This window comes from Cervus elaphus, chromosome 20, assembly GCF_910594005.1.
Source record: "Cervus elaphus chromosome 20, mCerEla1.1, whole genome shotgun sequence".
In the NCBI taxonomy this organism is placed as follows: Eukaryota; Metazoa; Chordata; class Mammalia; order Artiodactyla; family Cervidae; genus Cervus; species Cervus elaphus.
The window spans coordinates 58,594,726-58,619,012 of record NC_057834.1 but is presented as its reverse complement, the minus strand read 5'-3'; the positions used below and the strand labels follow the sequence as shown (position 1 = coordinate 58,619,012).

At 41.9% G+C, this 24,287-nt stretch overlaps 2 protein-coding genes across 2 annotated transcripts in view; one reads left to right on the top strand and one right to left on the bottom strand.

Annotated features, from left to right (window-relative positions):
- LOC122676747 overlaps positions 1-7,797 on the bottom strand; it is a 173,904-nt gene extending 166,107 nt beyond the window's left edge. Inside the window, exon 1 of the mRNA XM_043876332.1 lies at positions 7,307-7,797. Coding sequence (XP_043732267.1) covers positions 7,307-7,797 — 491 coding nt within the window. The remainder of the gene's footprint in view (positions 1-7,306) is intronic.
- Positions 7,495-24,287, top strand: part of FAM102B (family with sequence similarity 102 member B) — a 77,824-nt gene continuing 61,031 nt past the window's right edge. Inside the window, exon 1 of the mRNA XM_043876629.1 lies at positions 7,495-7,935. Within this exon, the coding sequence (XP_043732564.1) occupies positions 7,796-7,935 (140 nt within the window). The 5' untranslated portion in view covers positions 7,495-7,795. The remainder of the gene's footprint in view (positions 7,936-24,287) is intronic.

The following is a 24,287-nucleotide window of genomic DNA, read 5'->3' as shown; positions in this document are numbered from 1 at the left end:
TCCGACTCTTTGTGACCCCCATGGACTATAACCCGCCAGGCTTCTCTATCCATGGAATTTTCCAGGCAAGAATACTGGAGTGGGTTGCCATTTCCTTCTCCAGAGGATCTCCCCAATCCAGGGATTGAACCCGCATCTCCTGTGGCTCCTGCATAGCAGGCAGATTCTTTACACTGAGCTCTGTCCAACTGGTTCAAACATAACCTACAAACATTTCATTTTCCAACCTCTTCTAGAACTATGGGCATTGTAGCAACCTTTTTTGCCTTCTGAATTATCACAGGTAACTCTTTCATCAAACGTTTTGCCATGGGTTTCCATTTTCTAGCTCCTAACCATAGTTTCCTTGTTGCCCACTGCCTGTCTGACTAGTTTTAAACAATAGTACTGTACTTCTGTAACAATTTCTGAATTAAGGTAAAGCTAGCTGTTGTGGCAAACATACCTCAAAGGTCACAAAAGTTTGCTTCTTGGTCACATAACAGTTCCATGTTAGTGTTCCTGTTTAAGGGTGGAGGAGCAAGAGAATAAATCTTTGCCATATAGTCACCTAGGGATGTAGGCTTATACAAGCTCTTATACAAGCTCTGTTATCTTCAACACATAACTTCAGAAGTTTCCCTTGACATCAAATTCCAAACAGCAGATGCCAGAAAAGAGGGAGAATCGTCCGTGGGAGGTTTTATGGGCCAGACCTGGAATTCGTGCCATCACTTCTGATCACATTCCATTGGCTGATGGGCTTAAGTAAAAGTAGAGTGTACGTATTCCAGGAAGTGTTCTCAAGAGGGAGGGAGCATACCTTTCTACCTTTCTTCTTTCTGAGCACACCTTTCTTCCTTCTATCTTCTTGCTGGCTGGAATTGAGAGCTGACTAGAGCTTGAGCAGCCACCTTAGACCACAGGGTGAAAACCACATGTTAAAGACAGTGGAGCAACAAAACTTGGGTTCCTGATGCTCATGGAGCTCTTCTACCAGCTCTGGGCTTCTATCTCTTGTCTTTACTTAATTAAGAGAGAAATGAGCCTGTCATATTTAAGCATCTGTTGTTTTAAGTTTTCTTTTATTTGGAGCTGAACTTAACTTTAACTTACATACCTATTCTTTAACTGTTTGGTATGTTTACTTTTTCTTCTGCCCATTCCATTTAGTTGGAGACTACTAATACTCCCTTCTCATAGAAGAGGATATTACAAGATCTGTCAAATCTCTGATACAAGTAGTCTTAGCACATGTCTAGCACCTTTACCGTTTTACCTGAGAAGCGAAGCACTTGAAAGTGTGAAAGTGTTAGTTGCTCAGTTGTGTCCAACTCTTTGTGACCCCACAGACTGTAACCCAGCAGGCTCCTCTCTCCATGGATAGAGGCAAGAATATCTCTAGGCAAGAATACTAGAGTGTGTAGACATTCCCTTCTCCAGAGGATCTTCCCGACCCAGGGATCGAACGTGGGTCTCTTGCACTGCAGGCAGATTCTTAACCATCTGAGTCACCAGAAATGAAATTCATATCATTTCAAGAAACACTAACTGAACACCAACTAATGCCAGGTATCCGGCTAGACAGAAGAGATACAAAGATGATTAACAAATCATTCCTGCCTTTGAGGGAATTTATTATAGGTATTGGGGTAGATACTTACATCTGCTGCTTCAATGTTCAATCCATTATTCTACTCGAAGAAGTTGAAAAGCTAAAACTTACATTCCTAAGACTCCTTTATCACTTGAATTCTAGGTGCAAATAAGTTCTGCCAAATAGATGCACTTATGAAAAAGATAGGTGCAAGTGAATTGGAGGCTATCTTCCTGCTGCTGTGGCCACTTGCAAGCAAGGTATGATAATGTGTTTGCAGCATCTAGATTCTTCACATGGGCTCCATAGTGGTGGCAGCAGCAATAGTGTGTCCTATTGTCAGCTTCTCATTCCAGCTACATTGCAAATTAGTCAGAATTGGCTAGCCGAATGCTGTAGTAACAAGAAATCCCCCAAATCTCAGTGACTAAATACAATAAAAGTTTCTTTCTCACTGACAGAAGTTAACTGCATGCAAAGCAAAGAAAACCACCAATAAAACGAGAAGGCAACCTATGGAATGAGAGAAACATTTGCAAATCACATATCTGATTTGGAATCAATATCCAAAATATATGAAGAGCTCATACAACTCAATAGCAAACAACAAAATGAAACAAACAAACAAAAAAATGGGCAGAGGACTCAAATAGACATTTTTCCAAAGAAGATATACAGATGGCCAACAGTTACACGGAAAGGTACTCAACATCACTAAGCATCAGGGAAATGCAAATCAAAAGCACAATGAGATATCACCTCATACTTAGAATGGCTATCATAAGACAAGAAATAACAAGTGCTAACAAGGATGTGGAGAAAAGGGAACCTTTGTACACAGTTGATGGGAAGGTAAATTGATTCAGCTATTATGGAAAACAGTATGGAAGTTCCTCAAAAAATTAAAAATAGATCTACCATATGATCCAGTGAACCCACTTCTGGGTCTATATTTGAAGGAAAGAAAATCACCATCCTGGAGAGACATCTGCACCCATGTATTCATTGCAGCATTATTTATAATAGCCAACTCATGGAAACTCAGTGTCCATCAGTGGATGAACAGATAAAGAAAACAAACAAACAAAATATGCTCAGTCCAACTCTTTGCAGTCCCATGGACTGTAGTCCACCAGGCTCTTCTGTCCATGGAATTTTCCAGGCAAGAATGCTGGAGTAGGGTTGCCATTTCTTACTCCAAGGGATCTTTCCAACCCAGGGATCGAACCCACATCTTTTGCATCTCCTGTATTAGCAGGCAGATTCTGTACCATTAGCACTGCCATATGCCATATTAGGAAGCCATATGTCTTACACACACATACACACACTCACATACATATATGTATACGAATGTATATTCAGTCATATAAAAGAAGGACACTTAACATGGATGAACATCGAGGTATGAATTCACTTATTCATCATAAGTGAATAACTCAAATAGTGAAAGACTTATATGTGGAACTCTAAAAAAACCAAATTCATAGATACAGAGAACAGATTGGTAGTTGACAGAGGAAAGGTTTGGAGGGCTGGGAAAAATGGATAAAGAGGGTCAGAATGTACAAACTTCCACTTATAAATAAGTTCTGGGGATGTAGTGGGCAATATCATGACTATAGTTAATAATAATGTATTGTGTATTTGAAAGTTGCTAAGTAGATCTTATAAGTTCTCATTAAAAACACAAAAAAATTGTAACTATATGAGGTGATTGATGTTAACTAAACTTATGATGGTAATCATTTCACAATATATACCTCTATCAAATCATTATGTTGTACATCCTGAACTAATACAATGTTACATATTGATTGTATCTCAATAAAACCGAGGGACAAAAATTTATTGCAAATGTGGGCAGCTGTTCTCCAGGTGCTTACTCAGTGATCTGGGCTGCTTCAATATTGTGGCTACTACATCTGAGCACACGGTTTCCTCCATGAAAATTGAAGCAGGGCAGAGAAAGGCTAGAGAATTGCTCAAAAGCTTGTCACTGTCTCATTCTGGAAATGATGTATTACTTCTCATATCTTATTGGCTAGAGCTAGTCACATGGCCCTACTGAACTGCAAGGGGATTGGTAAATGTAAACTCCCATGTGCCCAAGAAGTAAAAAAGGACCGGATAATAGTGGCATCTGATGTTTGCCACAAATGAATTCAATAGTCTGTTAACGTCTACTCCACCAGCCCTTCCAAGGACTCTGAACTGCTTGACTGATAGCTGTTTGTTTCAGGTTTCTACAGTGAACCCTGGCTGAACCAGATGTGCACTGATAGCTTTCTATCCCCTAAACTCCATCACTCTCCACCCTTTGGTGCCTTCCTCTGTGCCTCAGGAGGCCATCTTCTACCAACTGCATCTTCCAGGTTTCTTTGCCCTCTCACTTCGATTGGTTTTGGATCATGGGAAGTAAGCAGCAGGAGACCAGAAAGCAGGAGATGAAAGAGATCAGGATATTTAACCCCCCTCCTTTCAACACCCCACCAGTCTGTGCTTTCCTTAGTCTGCAGTTCTGTAAAGAATCCTTTCATTAAAATTTCCTTATTTAAACACTTTAAGTATGATGTCTATTTCTTGTCTGGACCCTGACTCACGCACAGTGTTTAATAATGAAGTCTAAATAAGAATACTAGACTCTCTTCCTTCCTTCAGTTTTAGTGAAGCGAGAGATCTTTATATACTTCAAATTCTAGTATATCATTCCCGTTTTAAAACTTCAGTGGCTCCGTATTATATCCCTGTCACCACACCCCACTCTAAGTTGCAGCCAGACTGAACTTCTTTCAGTTCCTCCTGCAACACGGTCTCTCTTCCTCCAAGCCTTTGCACATGCAGGACCTTCTTCCTGGAAACTGCTCTCCACCCCCACTCTCACCATTCTGACAGAAGCTCAAATGTCACTTACCCTAGAAAGTTTTCCACAACCCTACTTATCCTCGTTAGATGTACGGTATTCCCACAGTCAGACACAACTTGACAGCTGAACAACAACATTCCCACAGAAGACTCCATTCATACCTACTGTCACAGGAAGACAGATTCAATATTACATCATACTGCAACAGCCTGCTTACTTACCTATGTCCTCCAAGAGACTCTAAGATTTGGAATAGAAACCGCATCTTAGATAGCTAGGACTTACAAAGGTGCTTGGCGCATATTAAGCACTTGACAAATGTTGGATAGTTCCAGAATGTCATTGAAAAAGTTTGAATCTTCCTCTCCTAGCTACTACTGTTTTCTCTCTTTTCGTTCACTGGCAAAAGTCAGGAAAAAAAATTGTCACACTTTCCTCATGACTAACTACCATTCACTTCCCAGACTGCTACCCTAAAACTGGGTTTGCTTCTTGGAGGTGTCAAGCCAAAAGACACAAAGAGAGGGAAGGATTTATTACTTGCAACAAGTAAGGAAAACACTGGGGATCTTTCCTGAAGCAGTGTCTCCCCAGTTGCAAATTTGAAGAAGTTTTAAGCTAAAGGTATATGCCTATTCATGAAGGGACTTAGGCAGAGGAGAATTTAGTGTAGATTTGGGCCAAAGGTGATCAGAGTCCAGGCTTTAGCTGGTTGAAGTCAGAAAAAGTCTATGTCATCATTCCTTAGGTTCTGATCAGTCTGGGGTCCCAGCATGTAGTTATTGTCCTCCACCTGGGTGTGGGGAGGTAGGGGTGGGGGTGGTGGGAAGGGGGGGTGGCTTATATCCTGCTCAACTCAAAAATGTGTATTAGATTGTAACATATATCCCTTGAGGAGGAACCAGGACTCTTTTATTGCTAAACTGTTGTTTCTTGATTGCTTTCCCTTTGTTTTTGCATTCCCTCACTTCCCTTAAGATCATTAATTACTGACATCTGTTCAAGGGCAAGTATAGTCACCAGGCTTAGATCCCAAAATGACTTAGGCCAAAAAAGAGGTTTCTCTTGTGTCCAGAAAACAATGCCTGGTTCTCTTTCTCCAGGAACTCCCTACCCTATCTGCTTATTAGACCATTTTAATCTTATTTTGCCATCACCTTTTATGGAGGCTTCACTTGCCTAGATTACCAATAACTTCCTAGAGCTGCAGTTTAATAGCTTCTTTTCAGTCCAAATCCTCCAGGATTGCTCTGCAGCAATGCAGACTCCCCTCCTCCGCTCTCCATAGATCGTAGACCTACCTCCCTCTCCCTCTCTCTAATTGATCTGCGTGCACATCTGTATTATAAGCCCCTCTGTGCCTTCTTCATTTGTATCTCTAGTCCCCAGCACAGTGCCTGGCACACAGTAGGTCTTAATAAATATGAATGTTAAATAATTAAAACTCTTCTTTGGCTTCCAGGCCATTTATCTTCCTTGACTGCCTCTTTGTTTGTTCTCAGGTGCCTTCACAAGCTCCTGTTCCTCCATCTACCCATTAAATATTCTTCAGAGTAACTCATTTTTAATCCATTCTTGGGGCTTCAGCCATCAAGGCATATTCTAATTCCCAAATACATGGTTTCACCTTTAACCTTTCCCGTGAGCTAAGGCTGCCCTTCTCTCCCTGATGTCTCACAGCTTAAAGACTCATTATCTCTTCCATTCCCAATCTGCCCTCTCCTGCTTCCATCTAGTTTTCCAAGTTACAAACCGCAAAGTTCCCTTTAACTCTTCCCACTGCCTTTCCTTGTCCTGATGGCCAGCCAGCTATATTCACTACCAACTCCCAACCCCAGACTCCTAAACTCTGCCCCAGGGTTTTTACCTTCATTTCCTCTGCCCGGAACACACCCTATTCCCACAGCCCACTTTGTACCAAATTCTGTTCCTTCTTTGAAATTCGGAACACTGGTTAATATCAATTACTTTAATTGCTTTCCCTTCTGATTTGGAGACAAACTGAGTCCTCATGCTAAACAAACACACGTGGTAGGTTTTCTTTTTTAACGACCGATTTATATATATGTGTGTGTGTGTGTGTGTGTGTATATACATGTATATACATCTCACTAACTCATAAAACCGTTGAGGTCAGGGTTTTTATGTGGCTTTTTGTTTTGTTGTTATTTTTTTAAAAATAAATCATTGGGTCTTGATAGTGACCAACATTTTAGGTGATTAAAAATATTTTTATGTGAATGAATGCATGGATAAATGAGAGAACTGGAAACGAGGATTTTTTCAGTTGCAGCCTTTCAGAAAGATTACTGCGAGGGTTATAATTTAGACTGAAAATGGGAATATTATGTAAGTAAGCAGGGAAGACACATTGCAACAACATACACATGCCTATAGAGGGCAGGTAGTTGCTATGCATCTGTGGACACTATTTTTAGGCTTTACAGTCTCGGTTTGGACAGACTAAATTTTAGAAAGAAAGGTATTATTTTAATCTTTTCTGTACGCTTTTATCCTGGATGACAGGAATTAAAGAATAAACAAGAGAAAACGTCTGTAGCAGTCAGGGCCTGAGTCCTCAGCACATTTTAATCCTTTCTTTTCCTTCCTCATTTTATATGAGGAGGCTCGTGAATTTTAGTTTTAGGATTTCAAATTGACGAAAAGAACGTCGTGGAGATTCTGATTCACTCTATTAACCCATGACTCTCAAACCCAAGGGGAAAAAATATCGCTGAAGGGGGAGGAGGAGAAAGGAGGCGGAGCAAAATAAGTAAAGAAAGGCCGAGAGGAAGCTGTAGAAGGAAGTTCCTTTTTGGTAGGATTTGTTTTCTTTTAACCCCAGAGAGGCGTGACACCCTAACTGCCGTCGCGGGTCAGTTTCCCGGCGAAGCGCCCGCCCGCCCCGAATTTCCTCGCCCGCCCTCCCCACTTCCGCCCGGCGGTGCGCTGCCGGCCGCGGCCGCTGGGGGCGCCTCTGGCCCCGTGGCGCTGAGGAGGCGGCGGCAGCGGCGGCTCTCCCAGCTTCGCCTCTCCTCCTCCCAGACGGGCGGCGGCGGCGGCAAGCTGCACACGGACAGGGCTCCCCGCGCTCAGGCGAGCTGCAGCACGACCACTCCCCGCGGGCGGGCGGGGTCCGCGCTGCGGCCGCCGCCGCGCTCGGGCCCGAGTTGCCGCAAGAGGAGGCGGCGGCGGCCGGACCTCGGCGCCCCCCGGCCGCGCCCCCGCGCGCAGCTCGCGGCGCGGGCCATGGGGCTGGGAGGGCCCGGGGCTCGGCCGAGTTGAAGCGGCGGCGCCGGCCCGCGCGCCCCTTGGGGCCGCCCCCGCACCCCGCTCGCCGGCGTCTGGCTCTCATGATGATGAAGAAGAAGAAGTTTAAGTTTAAGGTGGACTTCGAGCTCGAGGAGCTCTCCTCAGTGCCCTTCGTCAACGGGGTCCTCTTCTGCAAGATGCGGCTGCTGGACGGCGGCAGCTTCACCGCCGAGTCCCCCAGGTAACGCGCCCGCCGCGCCGCCCGCTGCTCCGGAGCAGCTGGATGGGCAACATCTCTTGATGCAGCCCCTTTACTCTAGGAGGGCGGCCAGCCTCGTGAGCTTTTCTTTCTCTAGGGACCAGTCTGAGTGTATCGATCTGCATAAAGTGCTTCGCAAATAGGTTTTCGGCTGGGGTAGCCACCTGCGCTTATGATTCCAGATGGTTCCTGGTATCTGTTCTTCCCTCCTCAGTTCTCCAGGAATGGGAACGATGGTCAGAAGGGAGAGGATGCTTCTGGTTTCTCTTCAGACCTTTCCATGTATGTGAGATGCAGAGTGGAACTTGAGCTGCTGTTAGAACAAAAATAACCCAAACCGCTCGAGTTCCAGGAGCGCCCGCTCTAAACAGAATCTGCCTGTGCATTTAGCCTTTCTCTTTTTGCCTGTCGGTTGCTGGAGGGCTCGGGCGCCCGGGATGCCCAGGCCTGGTCAGACTTGAGTCAAGTGTTCCCTGGAGACAGGACAAGTCTGGGTCTCATCTCAGAGCTGCGTGTCCAGTTACGCCCTAACACTCACTCAATGACCGGTCTTGAAGTGACCTGTCTCTCTCAGTGTGGAGGACTTAGAACCAGAAGCTGTTCTCACCTTGGGTTTTTGTGTGTGTGTGTTTTCGTTTTATTGCTCTCATTTTGAAATGCACCCCTGGGCCTCTCAGGGAGCGTTGTTGGCAGATTACAGAATGAAGTCAGGAGTGGTAAGTGTTCCTTGAGTCATGTCAGAATATTTGTAGGTTGACAGATCTCCCGTAGGGTAAGTGTTCCTTAGGAAAAGAGAAAATTTGTGGAATTTTAAAAAATGAACTTTTAAGGAATAAGGCTTTTAGTTAATGCTTATTTTGCCATTAGTGCTGTACATGGAGTTTATCCTAAAACATACTCTGTTTTCCTTTTGTCATCTCTATTAATTATGTAAAAGAAATAATGTCCATGGGTTGTGGAGTTGGGATGAGAAAATTGTCCAAGGTGGCAATATTGAAGCCTGTGGAAGCCAGAAAATGTCTTGTTGACTAAAGCAAAAGAGTTATGAAGCAATAATGATTCTCAGAATTTTTTTTTTCTTTAAAGATCAGCTGAGGAGTTTTTTTTAAGTGTGTGTGTGTGTTAGTCACTCAGTTGTGTCCAACTCTTTGTGACCCCATGGACTGTAGCTCGCCAGGCTCTTCTGTCCTTGGAATTCTCCAGGCAAGAATACTGAAGTGGATTGCCATTTCCTTCTCCAGGGGATCTTCCAGACCCAGGGATCAAGCCCAGGTCTTCAGGCAGATTCCTTACTGTCTGAGCCACCGGGGAAGTCCCAGGTTTTTTGTTTTTTTTTAATTAATTAAACTAATATGATGATACATCCACTGCAGTCATTTTTAACACACTGGTAAGAGAACGGTTTTACTGAGAATGATGGAATAAACATTGTACCAGCTCTTAAGGGTGAAAGCCAAAGCCAATTTTTGAATGTTTCTGTAGGTGCAAGTGACAGTCTTACCCTGTCCTGTGACAGTCCCACCCCTGGCTTCTGGCAGTTAGACCAGCTCTCCTGGGCCAGTGATGACACCTGGTGGTCAGGGTACTTCTCTACTCCCTGCTTTCTCCCTCATTGGCTTGATTCCTATCAGTTATGAATCAGTTATCCAGGTGTTTAGGCAGTTGTTTATTTGACAAATATGAATAGCCTAAACCCTTTAAGTGGGCTTCCCAAGTGGTGTGAGTGGTAAAGAACCTGCCTGCCAGTGCAGGAGACATAAGAGAAGCAGGTTCTATACCTGGGTTGGGAAGATCCCCTGGAAGAGGGCATGGCAGTCCACTGCAGTAGCCTTGCACGGGGAACCCAGAGGAGCCTGGTGGGCTCCAGTCCATAGGGTCACAAAGAATCTGACACAACTGAAGTGATAGAGCAAGCACGCACGCAAACCTTTTAAATATATTATCCTCTCTTACTGCAAGTTTGTGAGGTAGGAATCCCCATTTTGTAGATGAATGACCTGAGATAACTTTCCCGAGGTCCCCACATCTGGTAAGTGAAATGCCAAAATTGGAATTCAGGTCTGTCTAATTTCAAGCAGATTAATGTCAGATAAAGTAGAAAGTTGTGTGCTGTGCTGAATAGGGAGTTTCCCATTGTAGTTAACAAGCAAGGGGTGTAATTTGATTTGGAATTAGCAAGATCGAAAAAGAAAAAGTAGAGTATCCTGTATGAAATTTACGCCTTTCTTTTCCAGCTAAAATGTGACTGTAATCGGAGTCAGTTAAATTAAAAATAATGCTGTGTATAACCAACCAGACAACACCCATGTAGTTTGAAGGGAAGCAATTTATAATAAGGAGGCTGTTCCTGATTAGGTAGAGGTAGTTGATATAAATCTAAGACCAAGAGTATGGAATGAGGCGGATCTGAACCTAAATCCTAGCTCCACCATGGCACATCTATAAAATAGAAACCATTGCTGGCTTATGCGGGTGTTGTGAGGATTTGGTAAGATGATGCACCTAAAACAGCTACCACAATGCTCTGGCACCCAACTGACATTTAAAGAGAAGACAAGGAGCTTATCTAAGAGGGTTTGTTTTCATTACATGTTATACTTTTCTTCTGACAACTATGAAAATGTTGACTTGAAAAAGATAACCTCATTTTAGAAGAAAAAAGAAAGAAAACCAGGAATACTTAAAGGATGTGAATTATTTAAAAATTGTGTAACTTTTTATTTGTGGATACCAGTCTAGGCAGTGTATCTCTAAATAAATGCTAGATTTTAATTGTTTAAAAAATTACCTGAGCTTTGGCAAAAATCAAATATAGTTAACATCTAACATTTCTGCCATAAAAATATTCACTGGACTACGTAGAAAAAGGGTTAACTTAGCAGACCCAAGACTGCTTTCCATAGAAAGACCTGCTTATAGTGTTTTTGTTGGCATCTGGGAAACTCAATGATCAGTAGTTGCCTACACTGACATAAAACTTTAGAGTGGCTCATTGTGCCTGAACTACAGTGTGATTGGTGCTGAGTACTTTCTGGGAGTCTGGGATTTTGGCCTGTGCTGGGCAGAGGGTGCCCACATGACCAGCTCAGGGGTGGGGGGTGGGGAGGACCCTTAGGTACTGCATCTCTAATGAGCTTCCTTGGTATACACATGTGTTGTCCCAGTTTGATACCTGAGAAGTTGGTCCTTGGTCACTCCACTGGGAGAGAGCTCTTGGAAGCTTGCACTTGGCTGCTCAGGGCTTTGTTCCATGCACTTTTCTCCTTTACTGATTCTATTTGTATCCTTTTGCTATAGTTCATCTTAGACATGAGTATGACTACCTGCTGAGTCCTGTGAATCCTCCTAATGGATCACTGAGCCTGGAGATGGTTGTGGGGACCTCCTGATTGGATGCATGAACCTACATAAACTAATAATTCATTTTGTTAAAGAAAAGCTTTGGAGGGACACAGCAAATTATAAATATACTTGGTTTTCTGCAAAAATTAAAGCTGTAGATCATTCATTATTTACCAAATACTAATTTTGCTTTTAACAAGTTTCTAGCTGTCTGTCAGGGGCTATAAAAAATACAACAAATATAAAGGCCCATAAGGCAGTTACCTCTACTTAAGGAAATTAGATCATACATGTATAATTGCTTAACAGGAGACAGTATGATATAGTGCCTAATCAATGAGTCAGACAGTATGTGAATGTTGTTGAAATTCTGAAGGTAAAGAGTTTATTTACAGCTGTAAAGTTTATGAAAACCACATCAGCTTTTCAGTTGTGCATGCTGGGAGGATGAATTTGTGTTGAGGAAGTGTGGGTGGGGAGGACTGATGGAGCAAGTTGGCAATAGGAGTTGGTGATAAATCAGCCTGATTGCTCAAAGAGTTCACATTAAACTTCTGGCAGAATATAGTGACTTTGAGTGCCATTATAAAGAATTTACTTTGCACTGCTCATAGGATAAAAGTCGATCTAAGATTCTTACAGTAAGTCGTAATGTGATTAAACTGCTTTTAAGCTGGCTGTTGGGCTGATGTTCTTTGTATTCAGATAGGAATAGATTAGAAATGAGGAGACAAATTACAAGTCTATTAAAATAACCCAGGCAAAGTGATTAAGAAAATGAACATGGAGGCTTCTCATGTATTAATAGGTCACTGATGAAACGATAATGCTATGGCAAATGATGACAAGACAGAGTAAAGAAGTCAAGAAAAATCTTTGTTTCGTTTTGTTGAGGGGAATATATATATATATTGTTAGGGAGGGTCGAAGAGGTCAGTTGTATGTTTAACATACTACATTGAGTGATAGCCTGATAAGCAGTTGGAGACATTTTTAGTGTGGATTTCTTAGGTTCTGGTAAGCCTGCTTACTAAATTTTTCATCTAGAATTTCCTTACATGATTTTGCCCTTTTAAAGATTATTATTGTGCTCTGTGGAGTGGGAGCAGGGAGGGAAGCTCAACAGGGAGGGAAATTATGACTGATTCCCCGTTGTTATACGGCAGAAACCAACACAACATTGTAAAGCAATTATCCTCCAATAAAAAAAAAGATTGTTATCGAAAATTATTCTTAAAAGGATCCAGCTTCTTAAAGAAGGTGTATCCAGTGAAGGGGCTTCCTAGGTGGCTCAGTGGTAAAGAACCCACTTGCCAATGCAGGAGACACAGGAGACCCAGGTTCAATCCCTGGATTGAGAAGATCCCTAGAAGAAGGAAATGGCAACCTGTCCAGTCTTCTTGCCTGGGAATTCCCATGGACAGAGGAATCTTGTGGGCTACAGTCCATGGGGTCATTAAAAAGTTGGACATGACTTAGCAACTGAGCAACATCCTCATCCAGTGAAGAGGTTAGGAAAAAATATAAAGATTAAAAGGTATTTATTTGTAATAAATGTTATTAAAATGATCAGCTATTTATATACTATAAAAATAAATTGTATGATTATAGTGATCTAATAAACTGAAACCAAATTATTGCCTAATAAAATATTTTTGAAGATCTTTCAAAACGAGAATATTACATTAAAATCTTTTCAGAACACTCTTAACTTTGTAAAAGCATTCAGATCACTTTTGAGGTTTACTGAGACTATCAGAACAGATTTAATTTCTGGTCTGCTTTAATAAAGAATATAATAGGAAAATTTTCCTGTATTTTTTAGGATTTCTAAGTTTGCTTTATTTTTTTCTTTTGTGCGCGCGCGCGCGTGTGTGTGTGTGTGTGTGTGTGTGTGTGTGTGTGTGTGCTCATAGCTAAATATTTTTCTAAGTTTCACATGAACTTGTGGCAGAAAACCACGTGAATCCAGGGAGTGTCTGGGAAGCTAATGAGCACATCTGTATCGGATCTTTTACTTTGTAAACAAACTGAAGGGGTTTTTTTCTGTTTGGCCAGAGTATATTTTCATGTTTTCAAGATTTTAATTCTCTGCACATTGTGTACTTCTTTTTAGTAAACTTTTCCCTTATTGCAAAAATAATACATACTCATGTGGAAAACTTAGAAAATAGAAGAGAAAAATAAGTGAACCAACTAGAGATAATCACTATTATTAGTATTTTGATGTATAACCTAGGAGTCTTTATTGATACACACACATATACACACACACACCCTCCACACACTTATCACATACTTTATTTTTAAAGCCAAAGTACAGTCATACCATTCTTACATTCTTTTCATTTAATAATTCTTCCCATAATTTATTTTTAATAGATGTATACCATTCCATTGTATAAATGTGTGCAGTTAGTTTGCTGAACAAAGCCCTTTTTGAAAGTCTTTCTTCTTTGCTTTTTTTTTTATTAGCATTTTTATAAACACACTAAATTGAGCATCTTTAAAGTCAAATTTTGCACACATTGTTATTTTTTAAAGATTAACACTTAGAGATGAAATTATTGAGTCACAGGGCACTTTTAAGGCTTTTGATTTATATATCAATGTATTACTAACTTGCTCTAACTTTTCTGGGCTTCTCTGGTGGCTCAGACGGTAAAAGAATCTGCCTGCAATGCAGGAGACGCAGGTTCAATCCCTGGGTTGGGAAGATCCACTGGAGAAGCGAATGGCAACGCACTCCAGTATTCTTGCCTAGACTAGAATTCCATGGACAGAGGAGCCTGGTGAGCTACAGTCCATGGGGTTACAAAGAGTTGGACACAACTGAATGACTAACACACACACACAAGAACTTCTCAAGCCTTCACATCCTCAAAAGAATCCTAGGAGGATAGTACTATTATTACGTTATCACTATTACTGCTGCTATTACTCTCATTTTATTCCTAAGGAAACATAAGCCAAAGAGGTACTAAAGATGAACACAGCTAGTACGTGGCCAAGCAGGGAGTCAGTCTGGCTTCAGGGTATGCTGTTAGTCACAGAACTCTGCTGTCTCTCAATTTTTATGTTATGTGTTAAACATCTTATGTTTTAACAAACCAGTAATAATATATATAATATGTTTTCTGAATGCTGGTCTCAGAAAACTGGTTCCAGCGTGCCACACCTCTAAACAAATCTGTAGACCTGGCCTGTTTAGATTTCCCAAGGTTATTTGTATGTGGAAGATGAGAAACGTAGTACTCAGGCACATACTGGTTTGTTTTTTCAAGGTGTGACTTTGCAGCTATAAGTCCTCAAAATTGTTTCATTAGTGGATAGTTGTAAAATTGTTATTAATGCCATTTTACACTAGGAAGTTAATATTCACTATTGTATCACTGAGTCTTGCACACTAGGCAGTTTATAAATGTTTATTGAAAGAATGCAGATATTTGGAGAAAAAATCAATTGTAGCTTTGCTAAGAATGACAAATACTCTGAGATTCCCAAATTATATATATATAAGGAAGTCATGGGGGAAATCACTGCAGATGGTGATTGCAGCCCTGAAATTAAAAGACGCTTACTCCTTGGAAGGAAAGTTATGACCAACCTAGACAGCATATTAAAAAGCAGAGACATTACTTTGCCAACAAAGGTCTGTCTAGTCAAGGCTGTGGTTTTTCCAGTGGTCATGTATGAATGTGAGAGTTGGACTATAAGGAAAGCTGAGTGCTGAAGAACTGATGCTTTTGAACTGTGGTGTTGGAGAAGACTCTTGAGAGTCCCTTGGCCTGCAGGGAGATCCAACCAGTCCATCCTAAAGGAGATCAGTCCTGGGTGTTCATTGGAATGACTGATGTTGAAGCTGAAACTCCAGTATTTTGGCCACCTAATGCGAAGAGTGGCCTTATTTGAAAGGCCTCATGCGAAAACTCATTTGAAAAGACCCTGATGTTGGGAAAGATTGAGGGCAGAAGAAGGGGATGACAGAGGATGAGATGGTTAAATGGTATCATTGACTCAATGGACATGAGTTTGGGTAAACTCCAGGAGTTGATGATGGACAGGGAGGCCTGGCATGCTGCGGTTCGTGGAGTTGCAAAGAGTCGGACACAACTGAGCGACTGAACTGACTGAACTGATGGGGAAATAGATGCTGTTCTCTATACACAACTTATAAGAATTAATATTCACTTTGGGGTGTCAGCCTTTGAGGGATATTATCAAGTAGAGTTCCAGGGAACTATTAAGATTCTGAGAGCGAGTTTCAGGAGAAAATGATGGTGTTCAAATACTAAGAAATGAGCATGTATATTTATATATTTTACATTCCTAATTTTATTTATTACAAAATCCCTGTTGTAGAGGTAAAATCCCTTTTGCCTCCTACTGGATTAGGATATATATCAAGTTTTGTAACACATATATTTGAAAAATAACAAATGGCTTAAACTGTAGAGAAATTTTTTCACATATGAAGTTCACGCTGATGTGTTGTCTCTGATCTGTCAAGTTATCAGGGGCCCTGACTCTTTATCTTGTTGCTCTTTCAGGTCCAGGGTATTGTTCTCTTCCACAGGGACTAAGTTGGCTCACCCTACATCCGAATTCCAGCCACCGGGAAGGAGGAAAGGGGAAGGGGAGGTCTTTTTTGCTCATAGCTCATTGACCAGAACTTAAGCAGGAGAATACATCCAGCCCCACGAAGGTAGAGAAATGTCATCTCTGCTGGGTGTCCATTTCCCCTGCAGAAGATTCAGTTACGATAGAGAGAAGGGGAAGACAATTATCAGGGGACAGTTAGCCTGTGCCATTCTCCTCATTTAGAGAAGAGAAAGTTAATCTGCAGGAAAGCAACCTAATTTGTTCAAGGTCATACATCAGTTAAATGAAAAATATCTGAAAGACTATCCCATAAAGAGAGAACAGACTTAGGCTGGGTAGATCAGAGAAGAGAACCAAGGACCAGTGGGGAAATGTTAAAGACAGCATGTTTCTATTCAATATAATAACAGAAAAAATAATCTCCAACATTTAAAGGAATACAGTAGTCAGTGAATAGCCCACCTTGGCCATTTGTCAGGAGTGTTATCCTTCATTGGAAGGATGGGTGACCCTAGATTATTCTTACAGCTCTAACTCCAGGATTTCTATCATACAGGACCCCAAAAAGTTTGTTCAGGGTCCTGTATGATCTCATGGAAGAACCCAAAGGAACTTTTTGGCTAACCCAATGTGGTTAAGTATTTTATTTCCTAATAAATTTCTCTTCCTATGTGTGCCAAATGTGTGTGTGTTTCTGTCTCCTTGATCCTCTTTCCTATTTTCACCTCTTCTTTACCATTCTTTTAGTTGATTGAAATTCCAGGCATTCTTCAAGATCTAGATCAAATGTCTCATCGGCTTTATGCTCACATCTGTCCCATACTACTGTCCACCCACCGCTTTTCTCCAACACTTATTTCACATACTGTGTTCTTAATAAATATTTATTATTTGTTGAATAAATGAAATCTTTTCTCACCATCCCCAATATGATTTCACCTCTTACATGGCAGATAGATGGGGAAACAGTGGAAACAGTGGCTGACTTTATTTTTCTGGGCTCCAGAGTCACTGCATATGGTGATTGCAGCCATGAAATTAAAAGACGCTTACTCCTTGGAAGGAAAGTTATGACCAACCTAGACAACATATTAAAAAGCAGAGACATTACTTTGCCAACAAAGGTCCATCTAGTCAAGGCTATGGTTTTTACAGTGGTCATGTATGGATGTGAGAGTTGGACTATAAAGAAGGCTAAGTGCCAAAGAATTGATGCTTTTGAACTGTGGTGTTGGAGAAGACTCTGGAGAGTCCCTTGGACTGCAGGGAGATCCAACCGGTCCATCCTAAAGGAGATCAGTCCTGGGTGTTCATTGGAGGGTCTGATGTTGAAACTGAAACTCCAATACTTTGGCCACCTGATGCGAAGAGCTGACTCATTTGAAAAGACCCTGATGCTGGGAAAGACTGAGGGCAGGAGGAGAAGGGGATGACAGGATGAGATGGTTGGATGGCATCATCGACTCGATGGACATGGGTTTGGGTGGACTCCGGGAGTTGGTGATGGACAGGGAGGCCTGGCATGCTGCAGTTCATGGGGTTTCAAAGAGTCAGACACCACTGAGTGACTGAACTGACTTACTCAATTCCTGTAGTTCTTGTTTCTACCATTCATTTCACCCAAATTCATTCTTTTAATTACCTATAAAGAGTTCCATGCAGTGTAAAATATTCAGTTGTTGTTCAGTTGCTAAGTTGTGTTCAACTCTTTGCGACTCCATGGACTGCAGCACACCAGCCTTCTCTGCCCTTCACTATCTCCTGGAGTTTGCTCAAACTCATGTCCATTAAGTCAGTGATGCCATCCAACCCTCTCATCTTCTGTCACCCCTTCTCCTCCTGACCTTAATCTTTCCCAGCATCAGGGTCTTTTCCAGTGAGTCAGCTCTTCACATCAGGTGGCCAAAGTACTGGAGCTTCAACTTCAGCATCAATCCTTCCAGTGAATATTCAGGGTTGATTTCCTTAAGGATTGACTGGTTGGATCTCCTTGCTGTTCAGGGGACTCTCAAGAGTCTTATCCAGCACCACAATTCAAAAGCCTCAGTTCTTTAGCACTCAGCCTTCTTTATGATCTGACTCTCACATCCGTACATGACTACTGGAGAAACCATTGCTTTGACTAGACCTTTGTTGGCAAAGTAATGTCTCTGTTTTTTAATGTGCTGTCTAGGTTTGTCATAGTTTTTCTTCCAAGGAGCAAGTGTCTTAATTTCATGACTACAGTCACCATCCGCAGTGATTTTGGAACCCCCCCCCAAAAATGAAATCTCTCAGTGCTTCCACTTTTCCCTCTTCTGTTTGCCAGGAAATGTTGAGACTGGGTGCCATAATTTTCGTTTTATGAATGTTGAATTTTAAGCCAGCTTTTTCACTCCTCTTTTCATGCTCATTAAGAAGCTTTTTAGTTCCTCTTCTCTTTCTGCCATTAGATAGGTATTATCTGCATATCTGAGGTTGTTGATATTTCTCCTAGCAACCTTGAATCCAGCTTGTGCTTCATCCAGCCAGGCACTTTGCATGATGTACTCTGCTTATAAGTTAAATAAACGGGGTAACAAAATACAGCCTTGACGTACTCCCTTCTCAGTTTGAACCAATCTGTTGTTCTATGTCTGGTTCTAACTGTTGCTTCTTGATCTGCATACAGATTTCTCAGGAGGCAGGTAAGGTGATCTGGTATTGCCATCTCTTGAAGAATTTTCCAGTTTGTCGTGATCCACACAGTCAAAGGCTTTAGCGTAGTCAGTGAAACAGAAGTAGATGTGTGTTTAACATTCCCATCTCTTTAGTAGAAATAAATGTGTGTTTACACATTCCCATCTCTTTATTTATTTATTTATTTTCATTCCCATCTCTTTAGTAGAAATAAATACAAGAAAGGGTAGGAAAAGTGTTCACCTGGTTTGTTTTGGGTGGGGGTGTCAGGGGAAGTATCATAAAAGATAATTCCTTAGCAAGATTTTGAAAAAAGTCTAGCTGGAGAATAAACGGAATAGTGGAAGGAACACTCGGAGAAGGCAATGGCAACCCACTTGAGTACTCTTGCCTGGAAAATCCCATGGACAGAGGAGCCTGGTAGGCTGCAGTCCATGGGGTCGTGAAGAGTCAGACACGACTGAGTGACTTCACTTTCACTTTTCACTTTCATGCATTGGAGAAGGAAATGGCAACCCACTCCAGTGTTCTTGCCTGGAGAATCCCAGGGACGGCGGAGCCTGGTGGGCTGCCGTCTGTGGGGTTGCACAGAGTCGGACACGACTGAAGCGACTTAGCAGCAGCAGAAGGATCTGCTTGCCACCAGCACGGTGGCAAGTAACAGCAGCATGGAGTGTGCTGGAAGCCCTGTTAGTATAGTGGTTATTACAGTGCCACATAAGAAACAGGAGAGAGTGGGCTTGCTTGAATATTGTAAGGTCCAGGGAACCAAGAGCAGAGGAGTGTCTTATGCAAAGTTAGTAGGTTAGCTTAGGGCTGGAGTTTAAGAGAATTCTCATCTGATGACCTTAGCTTTCTCAGTAGGAATCCAAAAAGATAAGGGATATGAAGATGATTAAAGACCAGAAAATCTTCTGTAAGGAATGGGAGAGGCAGATGATCAAAGACAAGGTCCAACTGAAATTTCAAACATGAATTTTAGTGATGGCAACATGCATGTTTGTGCATCTTTCTCTGGAGAAATTCTATAGAGTGGGCAAGGTCCAGTGTATAGGTGTTACTGAAATGGTGTGAGGATAGGCATAAGGCAAAGGACTCTGGGTCTGGGATGTTAGGTTATTTGCATAATGTTAAAACAGCCAGAGAATAAGAGTGTTACATAGCCAGATGTCATGTGCCTCATGCTGGAAGTAGTCGAGTTAGAGCCTATAAGTGGCACCAAGGATTTGGGGAAACGCTCGCACTGCTTCCTGTGGAAGATGGGAGTGGAGAATAAATATCTACCCTCCAGGGCTTCCACACAAGTAGTGTGCTCGCGAGACAGCCAGGGTTCAGTTAGGCAGTGGACTGTTAAGTGAAGAGAATGTAGGAGTTTGTGTAGCCCTGGAACCAGGGTCTCGTGTGATGTGGTAGAATGAGTTGGGGAAGAGAACAGCAACAGAACTGTAGGAAAGAGCATTCTGAAGTAGGGAGAAAAAGCGACCAGTACTTGCACTGTAGTCTTTGCCTGTGGATTGCAGGAATGAACGGTATACACAGAACTGAATGGCCTTAAGATTTCCAGTGTGGGTATAAAATAAATTAGGATTGTATCCAAGGACGAGGTAATACAGGACACATTCCCCAGCTTCTCCTTCTAGGAGAGCAAGAATGAGGCCATGTTAGGTCATGCCTTTTACTACCTAGGAGTCCTTGCTTGCTTTTATTGTCTGTGTCTGTCTGACATCCTCCAGCTACAAATTTAGTCTTTATCCACACTGATCTTTTCACTCTCATTTCAGAGAACAAACTTCTTTCTTTTAGATGCCAAGTCATTTTCCTTTGATCCTGTCTTCATCTAACTTCCTTTTTTCTCTCCCTTTCTGTACAATCCTGATTCAAATTTTATTTTTTTAACTTTAAATTTCTTTTTAATTGGAGGATAATTGCTTTACAATGTTGTGTTGGTATCTGCTATACAACAGTGTGAATCAGCCATAAATATACATATATCCCTTTCCTCTTGAGTTGACCCATACTTTATGAAAGAATAATCCACGTTTGCCATCTCTTAAGTGTTCTTCTCCTCTCAACCCCACACTTTGAATTCTACTCCAGCTCTTAGCGGAAATTATCCTTGCTCGTTTTCTCAGCCATGTATAATAGCTAGTCGTTGTTTTCTCATTTGTGCCTTGGTGCTCTATTCTGAACTCTGTGATAATTAGCTATTTCTTAAAACTTGACTATCTTGGTATCCAAGAACCTTTTTCTCTACTTTAACCTCCCACTTCTCTGATTCCTTCACTGAATTCTGTGAGGGCACTTCTACCCACCCTCCTCTTTTAAAAGCAAACGTTAAGAGCAGTATTAGGTTCATAGCAAAACTGAATAAAAGTACAGAGTTCCTGGGTATCCCTTGCCTCCACGCATGCACACACATACACACCTGCACACACATACACACATGCACACAGCCTTCCCTGCTGTAAACATCATACACCAGAGTGGTACATTTGCTCCAACTGAAGAACCTGCATTGGCACATTATCATCACCCAAAGTCTATGGCTTGAATTAGGACTCACTCTTGGTGTATTAGGGAGAAGGAAATGGCACCCCACTCCAGGGTTCCTGCCTGGAGAGTCCCGTGGACAGAGGAGCCTGGTGAGGTCCATGGGGTCGCACAGAGTCAGACACAACTGAAGCGACTTAGCATGCACGCGTGCATTGGAGAAGGAAATGGCAACCCACTCCAGTGTTCTTGCCTGGAGAATCCCGTGGACAAAGGAACCTGATGGGCTGCTGTCCATGGAGTCACACAGAGTCAGACGCAACTGAAGTGACTTAGCATGCATGAGTGCATTGGAGAAGGAAATGGCAACCGAGTCCAGTGTTCCTGCCTGCAGAGTCCCATGGGCAGAGGAGCCTGGTGGGCTGCCGAGGGTGGGGTCGCACAGAGTTGGACATGACTGAAGCAACTTAGTAGAAGCAGCAGCAGCAGCTCGATATATAGTTGGAGTCATATAGTGGGTAGCCATACTCAGATTCAATAAGTAGACTTCTTTCATTTAGTAATACACATTTAAGATTTTTCCATGTCTTCATGACTTGATAGCTCATTTCTTTTTCCCAGTGAATAGTATTCTGCTTTCTTGACATACCATCATTTATCTATTCACCTACCATTTGCTGTGTGATTCCACTCACATGGTACCTAGAGTGGTCACATCTACAGAGACAAAGTAAAATGAGAGGCTGAGGGGAGGGAGGATTGGGGAGTTTTTGTGTAATGGATATAGATTGCAGTTTTATAAAATGAAAGGGGTTTTTGGAGATTTGGTACACAACAGTATGAATATATTTGAACTGTACACTTAAAAGTGGTTAAGAAAGTACATTCTGTTACATATTTTTCCACATTTTAAAAACATGAATAAATATATTACACCCCCCCCAATTTTTATTAGGCCAAGCTGATTATTTACATGTTAGTACATTCAAATGAGAGCTTTCCACAGTTTGTCATGTTCCACTCATAGGCTTTAGCCTATGATTGACTGTGTGAAACATGACAAACTGTGGAAAGCTCTTGGAGAGATGGGAATACCAGACCATCTCACCTGTCTCCTGAGAAACCTGTGTGTGGGTCAAGAAGCAACAGTTAGAACCCTGTATAAAACTGATCTGTTCAAGATCAAGAAAGGACTGTGACAGAGCTGTCTGCTATCACCCTGTTTGTTTAACCTATACGCTGAGTACATCATGAGAAATGCCAGGCTGGATGAATTACAAGCAGGGATCAAGATAGATGGGAAAAACATCAACAACCTCAGCTATGCAGATGACACCACTCTTAATGGCAGAAATCGGAGAGGAACTGAAGAGCCTCTTGATGAGGGTGAAGGAGGAGAATGGAACAGCCAGCTTAAGACTAAATATTAAAAAAACTAAGATCATGGCATCTGGGCCCTATTACTGGTAAGGCAAATAGAAGAGGAAAAGTGGAAATAGTGACAGATTTCCTCTTCTCAGGCTACAAAGTCACTGCAGATGGTGACTGCAGCCTTGAAATCAGAAGACGATTGCTTCTTGGCAGGAAAGCAATGACAAACCTAGACAGTGTGTTGAAAAGCAGAGACATTACTCTGCTGACAAAGGTCCATATAGTCAAGGCTATGGTCTTCCCAGTGGTCATGTACAGTTGTGAAAGCTGGACTGTAAAGAAGGCAGAACGCCAAAGAATTGATGCCTTTGAACTGTGCTGCTGGAGAAGACTCCTGAAAGTCCCTGGACAGCAAGGATATCAAACCAGTCAATCTTAAGGGAGATAACCCTGAATAGTCACTGGAAGGATTGATGCTGAAGCTGAAGCTCCAGTATTTTGGTCATCTGATGCGAACAGGCAACACATTGGAAAAGTCTCTGATGCTGGGAAAGATTGAGGGCATCAGAGGATGAGATGGCTGTATGGCGTCACTGATGCAGTGAACATGAACTTGGGAAAACTTTGGGAGGTGGTGAGGGACAGGAAGGCCTGGTGTGCTGCAGTCCATGGGGTCGCAAAGGGTTGGACACAACTAAGCAACTGAGTAACAAAAATATTCACATAGTGGAAAAGAAAATGACAGCCTACTCCAGTATTCTTGCCAGTTTAATCCTATGGACAGAGGAGCCTGGAGGGCTCCAGCCCATGGGGTTGCAAGAGTTGGACACAACTGAAACAGCTGAGCACACATTCAAATAAAGTGAAAGTGTTAAAAAGAAAGTTTTCTCTTTTAAAAAATTTGTAATTTAGGGAAATTGCACCCTGAATTTTCTGCAATAGCCTTGATGAGTACGTTTAAGCCATTCTACCAACTAATACGATTTAACAAAATACAGACATGGGCTTATATAGTAATTTTTATTTAACAGTTTTAGGAAAGTCCCTCTTTTCCCCCAACTTGGATTTCTGCTTATTTAAGCCATTATTTTTGCTTGTAAATCTGAAAGATATATCTTATTTGTTGCACATAGTATTTTACAGAAAAAAAAATTTCTGTAAAATACTATGTATAATGCTTACTTTCATCTTTTGTGTTAGCACTTTTCATCATTTCAAATGATGTATTCTTTATAATAATCATTACTGTAAACATAGGAATTAAATATAATTTTTACCATCCAGGAGTGTGAAGTTTAGTGGGAAATACTGTCACATGCAATATAGGGCAGAATGACAAAGTCCAGAGTAGCAGTAAATACAGTAAATAAAATTGTATGGCAGTTCAGGGGAGAAAGGGAGCTATCAATTCTTACTGAGAAGGTAGAGAAGACTGTTTAGAAGAGGCAGCATGTGAGCTGAGCTTTGAAAGATTAGTAGGATTTAACCAATAGGAGTGGGGGGAAAGGGATGAAAATGTCATTTTGACTCTTAATGTTATTTTTACTTGTGTTTATTATCAAAAACTATTTTTAAGAGTGATACATCAATACTGCTCAATACTGGCGGCTTCGCCGGTGGTTCCACAGTCAAGAATCCTCCTGCGGTGCAGGAGATACAGGAGACACGGGTTCAGTTCCTGGGTTAGGAAGATCCCCTGGAGAAAGGAATAGCTACCCATGCCAGTATTCTTGTCTGGAGAATCCCATGGACTGAGGAACCTGGTGGGCTACAGTCCACAGGGTCACAAAGAGTCGGACACGACTGAAGGGATTCAGCGCGTGCGCACACACACACACACACACACACACAGACACACACACATATCAATA